The sequence below is a fragment of the Pyxicephalus adspersus genome, chromosome 12 (genome assembly GCF_032062135.1).
Source record: "Pyxicephalus adspersus chromosome 12, UCB_Pads_2.0, whole genome shotgun sequence".
Classification (NCBI taxonomy): Eukaryota; Metazoa; Chordata; class Amphibia; order Anura; family Pyxicephalidae; genus Pyxicephalus; species Pyxicephalus adspersus.
The window spans coordinates 34,253,293-34,266,316 of record NC_092869.1 but is presented as its reverse complement, the minus strand read 5'-3'; the positions used below and the strand labels follow the sequence as shown (position 1 = coordinate 34,266,316).

At 37.5% G+C, this 13,024-nt stretch overlaps 1 protein-coding gene across 6 annotated transcripts in view; it reads left to right on the top strand.

Annotated features, from left to right (window-relative positions):
• CEP170B (centrosomal protein 170B) overlaps positions 1 to 13,024 on the top strand; it is a 53,047-nt gene that overhangs the window by 10,715 nt on the left and 29,308 nt on the right. For all 6 annotated transcript variants that reach the window (XM_072428295.1, XM_072428294.1, XM_072428293.1 and 3 more), the window contains exons 2-4: positions 2,623 to 2,763; positions 9,066 to 9,155; positions 12,430 to 12,512. In XM_072428295.1, the coding sequence (XP_072284396.1) occupies positions 2,632 to 2,763; positions 9,066 to 9,155; positions 12,430 to 12,512 (305 nt within the window). In that variant the 5' untranslated portion in view covers positions 2,623 to 2,631. The remainder of the gene's footprint in view (positions 1 to 2,622; positions 2,764 to 9,065; positions 9,156 to 12,429; positions 12,513 to 13,024) is intronic.

The window sequence follows — 13,024 nt, the reverse complement described above, 5'->3', positions numbered from 1 at the left end:
TATTTATTTATTTTTTTGCATATAGTGCTGCTTGTATTTTGTGTTTGTGTGATCAAAACTTCATATTGAGTTATTTAGTAAGGAATCAGTTCCTCCAATGGGTTGCCCTATTCCTGGTGAGAACAAGTTACAGGTAAAGGATTTTGTTTAAAGAATTCTGGGCTGTTTTGTGTTTGGAAGTTTGCTATCACCATAGAGTGAGCTACAGAAATCTGTGTAAGCGTTGGAAGTGGATGATGAGAATGCATATGTAATCCCCAACCTGCACTTCAGTATAATCAGGAAGCACTTCTAAAGCTGATTAATATTTGTCTGCTGCCAGGTGCACTGCCCTAGTTTCTAGTTCCTACTTGCTGGGTGCATCACCTGAATTTGAAATGGGCATCACCTGAATAATAAGGAAATGTGAGGGATTATGGAGCTCAGGAAAGTGCTGTTATTTGTATATTGTAGTTTGCAGATGATCAGCTCCTGTGTTGCTCTTTTAATGCTTCCACTTAAAATATTTCCATTCTGCAATATTGTCCTAGAATGTTTTCTGCCAGACTGTCTACTTATCCCCGATCACTCACTTTAAATTCTGTTCTTCTGTACTCCTCTATACATCTATTTTTTTTTCTTTCCATTTTAAGTCAATCTTTAGGTTACTAAAAAAAAAAATAAAAAAACTCTAGATAAGTGGCATCAGCCCTAAGGTTCCAATATTCATTTTTATTGTATATAGAGTGACTTCAGAAAGTACAATCGTACAATTCTATTTTTTCCTCTCATTTATTTATGCTCTGTACCCTTCAATAGTTGATTTTATTTTGATATGCATTGTCAGCTATAGTCTATCTATAGAGAGATGTGTGCCTTTCCAACTCATGTCCAGTCAATTTTAATTAACACCGGTGGACACCAATTAAGGTGCAGAAATACCTCAGCAGCGATCAAGAGAAATGAGAGGCATGTGAGCTAAATTTCCAGTGTTGTTACAAAAGCTCTAAATACTACAAATCCAGTGTTCAATCCAGGATTTTTTTTAAGCTGGGTGGGGAGATGCTGTAAGCAGGTGGCAGTCCCTGTGATGTGACCTAACTCACCCAAAAACAGCCGGGTGGCTACTGAAAAGTGCTGGATGGTGCACCCGGGTAAAAAGGGCTGGGGAGAGCACTGAATTCTGTTTTCACTTTGTTATTATGGGGTATGAAGTGAAAAGAACTTAAACAATTGTAGCATCAGGCTGCAGCAAAACAACATTGAAAACAGTAAAGGGGATCTGAATACTTTCTGAAGCCACTGTATGTACTAGCTGCAGGTTCATTCTGAGTAAGGGGTCAATATTATCCTCCTGGATTCTCCTCCTCCAACTTTAGTAGAGAACTTTATTTACGAGCAATTCAATTAACTCTCATAATAGCTTTCTCTTTATTTCCTCTTTTGCCTGTTAGAGCAGAATGCCAAACTATTGCTCAACTTCAACTTTTGATCCTAAAACAAGTATGCTGTCAGTTTTGACTTAACTGCTTGCAGAGTGTTTGGGTCAAAATATGAAAAGTCAGAAACAACCTAGGAGCTAACATTTTTAGAAGGAGGTCATCAGTGTCAGCCTTTACGTTTGTTCCTGTATAGGTTTCTCTTATGCTCAGTAAGAAATCACATGTGATAACTTTTCATACCGACTGAAGATATATTTGTGTATAGCCAGTAGAAATTAGATGTATTGTGTATATCATGTAATTATAAAATGTATTATTACTATTATAATTATTATTACTATGTGCAGTCAAGTTGATGTGATCTTCTGGCGATCACACAAATAATGTTTCTGTAGAATGATGCTTCTATTTTGATCTCTACTCTGCACAATGTTTATAATCCTCTGGTTCGGTCAAACTCATTGCTAGTCATCTTTCTTTTTTCCCTTTTAGTTTTTACCTCTAGTAAGTTAGTTCTTACATGTCTAACATAGAGGCTTGTATGAAAATCAGATTTTTGTTTTCTGAGATTGTCGTTGTCCCTAGTGTTAGCACATCTTTACTATGACGTTGTTTAGTGATTCCCCCATGCCATATCACTAAACAATGGACTGCTAATGACTTTTGCTTGTCCTCCCAGAACAGCGCTGCCTGTAGAGTGTGCCTGTTCATTCCGACCATCACTAGGAACTATCACAAACAAATGTTTTCTGCAACCTTCATTGAGCACCTGTACTAGAAGGTTTCAGTCTAGTCATTTTGGTCTGCTGATGAAAGGTTGGGCTTGATTTGTTGAAGAATGCATTTGTTTGTTTTCCCATCTGCTCATGATATATTTAGAATTCTTTGCCAACAAGTCCACAGTTATCAGTTCATTCCCAGCTTGTATCGTCATTGTTCATCGTTCACATTCATAGAAAACATCATAACCAGGACTATCCTAATCTTATGGATAGGTCATTACTTTTAACTGCCTATAGCAGTTAACTGAAAAGTTCTTTCAGAATTCATGCCATCTGGAGCGTGACTGGTTGAGTGCTGTGCCCCTGGTAACCTCATTCCATCTGTACAGGAAGAATAATGGACAATGTGCATACTTACACTTCGCAGTCACTGAAGCATGGCGTACTGTGTATATTGACTATGCTTTTTCTCATTGCAGAATGTTTGAATGGTAGGAACTGAACCAAGAATCAAGATGAGCGTCACCTCGTGGTTTCTGGTGAGCAGTTCAGGCACTCGCCATCGACTGCCCCGGGAGATGATCTTTGTTGGCCGGGAGGACTGCGAGCTTATGCTTCAGGTAAATTGATATCTGTGGCCTGATGCTGTTTATTGGCAAGGATTTGTCCCAATTTAGATGCTTCCTATGTTCAGGTTTCCTAAAAGTTAGAGAAGGCATAGGCCTAGAAGTATCCATAAATGCTCAGCTAGTTAATGTTGTCTGTTCTTTTAGTTTTTGTTGTGAGAAACAAGTAAAAAATAAAATAGAATGTTCCTGACGTAACTGTAACCAGAAGACGACCTTGTAGTATGCAATACCTTGCAACGTACAGCTTTATGATCACACTATCATCATCATCACATACTTTCTTTACATTCTGGCCCAAGTGGGGGAGTGCATTCCTTCAAGATTTGGAACCTCAGTTTTCTAGGACCCCATAAGCAAGCAAGGTCACTCATGCTTGGTGAAATGGCCCTAGGTCTAAGGAAGATGTTATAGGGGCAGTTCTGCTGCTGACAACAAATTACAGATAAAACTACTGCTTCTATTGAAATCGCTACCTGGTCCGAAACTATCCACAAAGGTATGTGTCTCAGTTTCCCCCTCTCTTCCTCTCCCTCACACCCGGTGTTAGATTATGTGTCTATTTTATAGCTCTGCTTTAAGGTAAAAATACATTACAGTGATAACAGCTCGAGCTATATCCCCACTGAAAACAGACTATAACCTTCCTTTTAAATAGAGCCCGTGTTCCTTTTCCTTGTGTATTTCTTGGCATATGTTACTCGAGGCTAAGCAAGTCTGTGCTGGAAGAGACGGCTTTGTTTTTCCATTGTGTGTATATACATACATGACATTTATTTATTTGGTGGGTGGAGGTGAAATAATGTGGTTCTTCCCTGTACATTTTTATAACACTTATGATGTCATTGATTGATGGATTTGTCTTGACAAGCCAAACAAGACAAAAAAAATTGTAGAAATTTGGGAGTAAAATAATTAGTCTATCCAAAACTAATTTTCAATAATGAACGGACCCCTGTGAGTTGTAATACCCAAAGGATTCATATGTTTTAAAAGACCAATTTAATGGTAGACTGGTAAGCAAGACCTAGTTTTTTTTTCTACAGATTTTAAAACCACTGGATAGTAGATTTAAAGAACAGAGAGATCAAATCACATAGACTACAGAATGTTCTGCATAGAACATTCACCTTCTATTCTCCTAGCGGAGACTAGACATTTTTAGTTGGTTTACGTAGTCCACCAATAGGTATGCCAGCAGTTCATTTTAGATTGCCTAGTGTTCTGGATGCAGTCTATATTACTGATTTTTAAAAACTGTTTTAACATTTAATACTGATGTAAAACACTGGCTTTACCTCCCTAGGGACCCTTAAAATATTTTTTTTTCCAAAAGAAGTCTTTTGAGAAAATGCCAATGGAAAGGATTCCCCCCCACCCCTTGCAGTGGTGGCTAGAATACCACCTTTATAGATACCTAAAAACTTAATTATAGTTATGTAGTTGGCACCAGAAACTTTCAGACACAGACACACAAGATTATTCAGCCACAGTTTGAGGAACCCCCAGCGGACCTCTAGAACTCCAGTTGAGAATGGCTGATCTAATAAACAAAACAAAAATATCCCTTAAAGTACACAACACCCTATAAATGGTTTTAATGTGACCTATCTCCTGATGAATTTAAAAAATTTGCCTTATCAGTCTTTCAAAAAAGGACAAGAAATATAGTACTGCATCAAGGTTCATGTTTGCTTAGGTTATACAAGCTACATAAACTCTCCAGGCTACTGGCAGTCTGTATAGTCAATCATTAGCTCCAAGAACAAGAATAATAATTAACTGGTTCAGCTGCAGCTGAGTATGCTCAGTAAAATTAACAACAATATACTGTATTTATACAACAATTAGCCAAAACATTAAAACCATCTACAGGTGACACAATTACCATTGGATATTTCCATACATTGGCACTTGCTATGGGGTTGGATATGTTCATCAGCAAGTGAAAGGTCAGTTCTTAAAGGTGATTTCTTGGAAGTGGGAAAAATGGGCAAAAGGGCAAAGATCCATGCAGACACTATATGTTCATCTTTGGAGATGATTTATGATTGTCTGGGTTGAAGATCCAGCATTAGTAAAGGTGTCCCACTGTATCGTTTAGCTAGATGCCAGATCACTAAATGACCTACTTCTAATATATATATATATATATATATATATAAAATATTAAGCAATATTCTCTGCTTCCAAAAACTCCCTAAATTCCCAGGTGAACTGGAACAGAGTCAGAACTTATGTCTGGGAGTTCTCATTAAGTATTAAAGACATAAAGAAGCTAAAGATCTCAGCTCACCGGGCACCACCTATTACTAAACTGTTGTTTTTAGTGGACCAACCCTACAAACCTAAATAATCATTTTAAATCTTCCGCACTGTTTTTATAAGCCTTATTTTTTTAGGGCATCTGCATGCTGTCCATGTTGGGAGGTTTTCCACTTCCTGTACATCACAGCCAGTAATACTAATAATTACTATCTGTGTTTCATGTAATAAAGTGCAGTATCTGATATAAATTAAGGAAGTAATATTCATAGGAAGTGCCTAAGCTCTAACCATATAATTAAAGCAAACAAAATGTTTCCTGAACCAGCTGTAGTGTCTTTGCCTGTGGGGTTATGGTCTACATTAGGGCATAGTGATTTATTATTATTATTATTATTATTATTATTATTAATAACAGGATTTATAGAGCGCCAACATATTATGCCGCATTGTACATTAAATTAGGACATATGTTATGCTTCACCTAATCTGTCTCAACTTCTAGCGTAGCCTAATTTTCAAGTGAAATACTACTTCATTAATCTGGATCAAGAGGACCTTCTGATAGAAATGTCTGCCCATATGCTCTTACATTTTGTTGCTCATCTAATAAGTGAAAACATACTTCAAGTCCCAGCAAATCCTGTGCTGCCCTTTACTACCCTGCTGATCTTTTACTGCCCATCCCTTCACATTCCACCATGTCTTTGATGTCTCTTCTTCCTCTTCCTAACATCATCTCAAGACCTGGTGCAGATCCCACAACATTTTGGTACCTGTGGCCTGCATCCAAGACGGCTGAGGGTGGAGAAGACCTATGTCACCCTCACCTAGGCAAGGAAAAGGGAAGTGAAAACTGCCTGCCAGGAACTATTTTTTATTCATAACCAATGTTATGCAATTTTGGTAGAAGGAAGAGCAGAAAAGAACAAGGCAACAGGTATAAAATCTGAGGAATGCCATGCAGACCAAAAATAAAAAAATAGACCCTGGAAGTTTAGAACAAAAAACAATTGATCTGCTAGAAATGCACCTTAAATGGTGTCAGTCCTGGCAAGTTGTTTCTTGCTAAGCTAGGTAAACCCTCCCACTCTTTTTAGTTCTACAAAATAGACATCAAGAGTCATAGGGTTCATAGCAAGGCTCATTAAATACAATACAGAAATTGTGCACAGGACAGCTCTGAATTTCTGATGATCATTTTTTTTTTATACTTCTTAACCAGATACCCAGATATAGCAAAACTCTTTTATTGTTAACATACCAAAAGAAGCAAACAAGTGTAATTTTGGGGTTTTGCATACATTTAAAAACAAGTGTAGTAAGCTTGTAGTCTGTGTAATGGTTAGGTCATCCTTCAACCTTCCGGGCAGCACGGTGGCTCAGGAGTTAGCACTCCGGCCTTTGCAGCGCTAGGTCCCAGGTTCGATCCCCAGCCAGGACATTATCTGCATGGAGTTTGCAGGTTCTCCCCGTGTCTGCGTGGGTTTCCTCCGGGTACTCCGGTTTCCTCCCACATCCCAAAACATGCAGTTAGGTTAACTGGCTTCTCCCTAACAATTGACCTTAGACTATAATAATCACATATGACTATGGCAGGGACATTAGATTGTGAGCTCCTTTGAGGGACAGTTAGTGACACGACTATGGACTATGTACAGCGCTGCGTAATATGATGGCGCTATATAAATACTGTATAATAATAATAATAATAATAATAACAATGGCATGAAATTGCCTTCGGTGTAGACTTTTTAGCACATTGACATTTTTTTGGCTGCAGGTTTTTCTTCATCATACACGAAAACGTGGTATTCTAGAAGATATGTGATGTATTTGCTTGCTTAGGTGCCCTGCCCTAGATATATATGCTATATATAAATCTCTACAGAGGCTTGTTGTCACTTACATCACAGCATTGACAAGAGCTGTTATTTTGTTGGTGAGGCTATGTATAGAATGCAATGGACTTTAGCCTATGTATACCTGGGAAGATGAAGATTAGGTATTTCATCAGAGCTCAGTCACAGCTTCTGGACTGGGTCAGGCCCTGACTCATATGTGAGAATTTCTAGCTTTGTTTGTTCAGCTAGGAGTTTTAGATGTTATACCCATGTTTGTGTATTCTTTTTCCTCCTATTGCATTTTCCATAATATAATGATACACGGAAGCTCTAAAAACCAGAACACCCTAGTAGACTCCTGCACATGCAGTTCTTCATTCATATCTCTTTGCTTTATTAACCAGATTAAAGCAACATGAGTACACTACTTTCCACGGTCCCATATCCTTGTAAATCAGAATAGTAGATTTTCTATAAACAGGTCACCAATAAAGGGCCTTCCAAGCAATGAAAGTAGACTTGTGGCAGGTTATGGGCAGTTAAATATTTACACATTATTGACAAGTAAAACAAAGAAGCCCACACTGACCTCTGTAGCTGCAGCTTTACTCTTAAAATTCACTTCTGAATCATTTGGGTCCTACAAGTTGGTTTTTAGTGCCCTTCTTTCCCGTTCACCTGTGTTTATTAGGGATTTTTGGAGACCCGATGGAAACTTTTAATTTTGTCTTTCATGGGCAAGAAAACGGTGTCTTTTTTTAAATTTTTTTTTATTTTTTTTTTAAGGTCACCTCTGGATGAGAGTAGTAAGGCAAGCTGAGAGCCCAACATTATTTTTGAGAGTACTTTTTACTGTAAACTTCAATGATGACATTTTTTACAGTGTCTGCAGCTACATCAGTTTGTAAGGGGTTGTGAATATCCTGGTCACAGTTCTATCTAAAGAGATATTAAACTCCAGAATCTGTGAAGGAAAACCTTTGACAGGGGGTAAAGTACTAATCGCCAGTCTTGCCTGTGCCCTCCCTGCTACTAATCCTTTAACTATTATCACTTACCATACCTTGTTCTTTATTATGTTTCTGGAAGCTGTGCCATAGGTCTTGCACTGCATTTATACAGCTATAAGGCTGAAGGTGCAGGAGCGCCTAGGCACCTTCCCATACTAAGATGGACATGGGTATTCTTCAGTGAGAATGATAGTTACATTTTTTTCTGGGATACCAGGCCCAATTAACATTTCTAAATATGCCCTTTAATATCATGAATCTACTTTTCTGAGTTCAAGTCTACTTTAAGTGCCAGAACATAATACTGGAATTATTACCAAAAGGCTTTTCACCTTGGTCAGTTTCCTATTGTTCCAGGCTGCCTTTTTAGCCAATAAAATACTGGAAGTTTACACTTTAATATATGCATTGTTGCTGCAGTGATCCCTGGTGGATTTTTAACTTTCCTTGTTAACAATAATTATTATTTCTCCATAAAATGAATGAAAATGAGCTAGTGAGTAATGTTTACAAAATTAATGGAGTACAAATCATAGCAGCATAACTCTTTTAAGAGTGATTGGTTATTAGGGCGTAATAGTATCTGGTAATGTTGATGTGGGTGGGTTGACAGCTTTTTGATTAATCATTTTATTTGCCTACATCTGACCCCACTGCATGGGAAAGAGGTGGCATGGGATCAGAAGGATAACCCAATAAGAGATGTAGGAGCCTAGGAAATGGACACTAAAGTAAGGAAAGTGTCTGTTTCCTTAAGGATTTGGGGGGACTGATTTTAAGGATCCAAGTTGGTATCGGGTAAGGAGAATTATTGCCTTTCTTTATGGGTAACTCTTTATGGGTAACAGTGGTTTAATGACTTGTTCCCTTTAAGCATTGTAAATTGATCCCAAGTTGCCCCTAGCCCATTCTCAGTGCAGCAGTCATCCTATGGTTTGCTTGATTAGAACTTTCTCAAATGCCATGTAATGCTCTGTTGTCTATATTCAGTTACTTAGAATAATTGGATTAAAATATTCATTTCAAAGAAATGCAAGAAGGCCCAGCTCAAGTTTAATATGTGTTAATATGTGTTATGCTAACAAACCAGACATAGGTCTGTAGTTTCCTGTACTGTGCGACCGTCTGCTTTATTCTGACAGCATCAGATGAATTATAGATTTGTGTGTTTTCTCAGTCCCGCAGTGTGGATAAGCAGCACGCCGTCATCAACTACGACAGTGAAAAGGATGAACACCGCGTGAAAGATCTTGGGAGCTTAAATGGCGTAAGTACTGATCAGTTGTATAAAAATGCTTTGTATAATTATGCATCCTAGATGAATAGACATGATTTGAATTTAAATTTTACATTTAATATATTTGAGGTTTCCTCCTTGATGAAAGGGAATCTGCTACTATTCTCTTAAAAGTTCAACCCCTCTACACACACGAGTCCATCTCCTCTATACTCTATTCCTCTGTTAGTGCTTTGGATTTATTTTGGACCTCAAATTTGAACAAAGCAAATTCTCAAAGCAATCACTTTGATTAGAATAAATTATAGGTATTACATTTTGAACTGAACTTTACAATCTCCAAAACCCATTGTGTAGCTGTGCTTGGTTAGAACTAAGCAGCTGACTGACCTCTTCTACCATTTAGTTACCAAAATTTGGTCAGACAATTATCACCTACTTTTAATGACTAAAAGTTCTTATCATGTAAACCTATGATTTCTACTCTAATGTATATGTTGTTATGCATATGTTGTTCTTCTTACTTTGGATGCCATATCTGTTTGAACCTCCTATTACCGGAATTGACATTAGAAATAGAATTAGTTGGGCTTTAAACCTAGTAAAAGTTGCAAGTCAGCCAGTGTTTGAACCTGTATGAATTAGTGACCCACTCCTTTACCCACATGGTAGTGTTTGAGTCTGGTAGTTGGCCACACAGGCTTGCATGCTGAAAGGAGGAAACAATGGGCAGTGACAGCTGAGCCTATTAAAGGGAACCCATTATCTGATAGTAATGTAGATCTTATTAGCTCTCTTATCTCTCACATATTTTGTAACAAAACTTGTATAATACTTGTCTTAAAGAAACATGTGTACTTGTCTAATCTTAAGGCATTTCATGTAAGCACTCCTATAGTATTGGTCAGCTGTTAGTTGCCAAAGCTGTCATTTGTCAAGCCTTTTCTGAATATAACTCTTTGGCCATGTCAACAATGCTAAGCAATTGATCATATGACGTGCTGCTAGGATGAGACGGTCAAATCATTTTTTTTTCAAGCCTGAAGCACAATAAGTTTTGTTAGTATGATTTAGTATAATGAAGTAAATGGTGTTGAAATAGAGTTACTAGGAGATATTATGTTTGTGTTGGAGCCTACATGCAGGAAAGTTGTACTTACAAATACATGCAAACATTCTGAAAATATGACTGTTGTAAACTACCAAATATAAAGCAAGCATGATCACAAAAATTAGTTACCGCACTACAGTAAAGGTCATTGTAGATCTCTTCTCGGCTTGCTCAGGAAAGTCCTGCCTAGCTTTGCCAATGGAGCAGTTCATGTTTTAAGGTTGGTACCACTTTTTATCCTTCATTGTATTACTGTGTGTGTGGGATGTAGAACAAGAAACCAGGAGTCAGTAGAGTACATTTTAACCAACCAAGTCTAAAAGGTGCATAAGCAAGGACTAAATTGAGGAATATTCACACTTTTTCTAAAACCATTAAAGCAGACTGATATCTAAATGAAGCGCTATGAAGACCTGGTGCCTCATACAAATACATCTTGAGTTACACGTGTTCATTAAAATAGGAGCACTAATCTGGGTCTTTTTAAGGAAAAGCCGTCTGGAGATTTCATGTATTTATTGCTGTTGAGCAGCTGCTCAGACTACAAGCCGCTGAGATGTGAACTTGTATTGTAATGCCCTTGTTTTGCTAATTCAGTGAAGTTTTCAGGATTTGATAATGTGTAATTTAAAAATTTTTTATGTAAGCTAAGGGGACAGCACAAAACAAATCTATTTTTCAGATGGGCCGAATCTTTGGTTCGTGGCTGTGGATTCTAGGTTCTCAGTTCTTCCACCTGCTGTATCCACTATTGGAATTCTCGGTCCCCTGAGGACCCCTCCCTCCTGATACAGCATCTGTAATGGAAAATAAAGAGACCTTAAAACTCCAAAGTTGGGTTTCTTGCAGGGCCATATCATCACTGAAGGTCACAAAGAGACCCAAATCTTATTATCAGACTATTGTGAAACCTACTGGGTAGCAATATTGTACATTACCCCTAAAAATAAATCTGCAAATATATAAGCTGCATCCCAAATAAAATATTTTAATCTTTATTAGAGCCTTGTACCTTATGTCAACCCAATTTTCATTATACACCAGCTTAAAATCTTATAAAATAATGAGATTTAGTAAATATGTAATCTTCCAAAAGTTTCAGAATAGATGATAATAAGAATTCATAGTTTGCTTACACTGGCTAATGTAACAAGGTCATTTTACAGGAAGCTCCGTATATAGTCAGTACTTGCCTTCCCCATGTTTCTGAGCCGCCACAGTCTGCTGCCAGAGCCCAGAGAAATAATTGTTACTTTGGAGTATGGAAATAGGGACATTCCTAAACGTTTTGAATTAACCCTCTTAAATCTGTCCTGTTATCTGTCTAGCAATCTTTTACAAAACCATGGATTCTTGGTTTGCATATATTGCATTACATTTTTAAGCCTGCAAACTGTGTCAAGGCGATCCCTCTGGCCTTATTTTACTGTGCCAAATACTTACTTGCTTATATCATACTGTAATTGAGAGAGTGCCAATATACGGACAAGGTCCTTGCCTCAGTTTTGTCACTGGAGAGTAAAGGAAGAAAAGCATAACCCTATGTATGTTTTCACTTTTTCACAAGACCTTGAGAACTCAAATGGCAAATCAGGGTGCTAAGATAGTGTGGGTAATGTATGTAATTATTTGTTCATAGACTACAATAAAGCAAACCTGTTATTGAGTCAGTAACTACATACAAAATTCCAGATTATTGATCACTCATCATGCACGGCCTCCGTAATGCAGCCATCATTTGTCCCTGTCACTACTGGGCATCTGAGGCAGAAGGGCGGGCATTGTATCAAGTTGGCATCCAGTGAAAATCCCAGCAAATCCCTCCTCCCATTCTGCTAACTATATACAGGAGGAACTGCTACGGGTGTAAGCATTTATGTAACCACAGCAACAACAGTCCAGAAATAGGAGTTCCCTTGTTACAGGTACACTTTTTGTAGTTTTTTAACTTTTTTTTCAGTAATACCACCATCTAAGATAGATGGTAAAAACACACTTCTCCTTTTATGCTATTTTTACAGCCTACCCAATCCTTTCCTATTCCTTTACTGGCCAGCTATGCTGGTTTTTAAAGGTACCCTTACAATCTCTTCCTGATATAATAATATTGTTTTGAAAAATATTTATTGCTTGCTGTGCAGAAGAACCCTGTAAGCTGCTAATAATTTATTTTATCTCCTTCTTTCCCTACAGACGTTTGTCAATGATGTGAGGATCCCTGATCAGAAATATATCACTCTTAAACTGAATGATGTGATCCGGTTTGGCTACGATATCCTTTATAACCACTGCACTGGCAGAATGTTTTTTTTTTTTTTCTGGTGCCATTCTAATTGTGCAATGACATGAAAAGCAGATTAGTCTTTCAATCCCTAAGTCAGGTGGTAAATTTACTGGTTTATGGTCTGTTTCGTACATTGAAAGGAATGCAGAAAAGTCTTGTGTGAATACAGTGCCCCGGATCATCTATCTGGTAATTAACTGCCTAATTGTTAAAGGAGACTATGAGCCTGATTTATTAAAGCTCTCCAAGTCCAGAGAAGATAGAATATCTTAAATGAACCTGGAATGGACTTCTTAAAATCATTTGGCAAATGTTTTCAATCTTAGACCAAATCTATTTCAGATTTGCTGGATTACACAGGTTAACTCATGATAGTCTTATTTATCCAGTCTTTGGGAGCTTTAAAAAATCAGGCCCATAGTCTCTAAAAAAAAAAAAAAAGTCTTTTGTTTTAGAATGAACTAGATATGTAATGTGCTTTAGACAAAAAAATCATTCTATTTT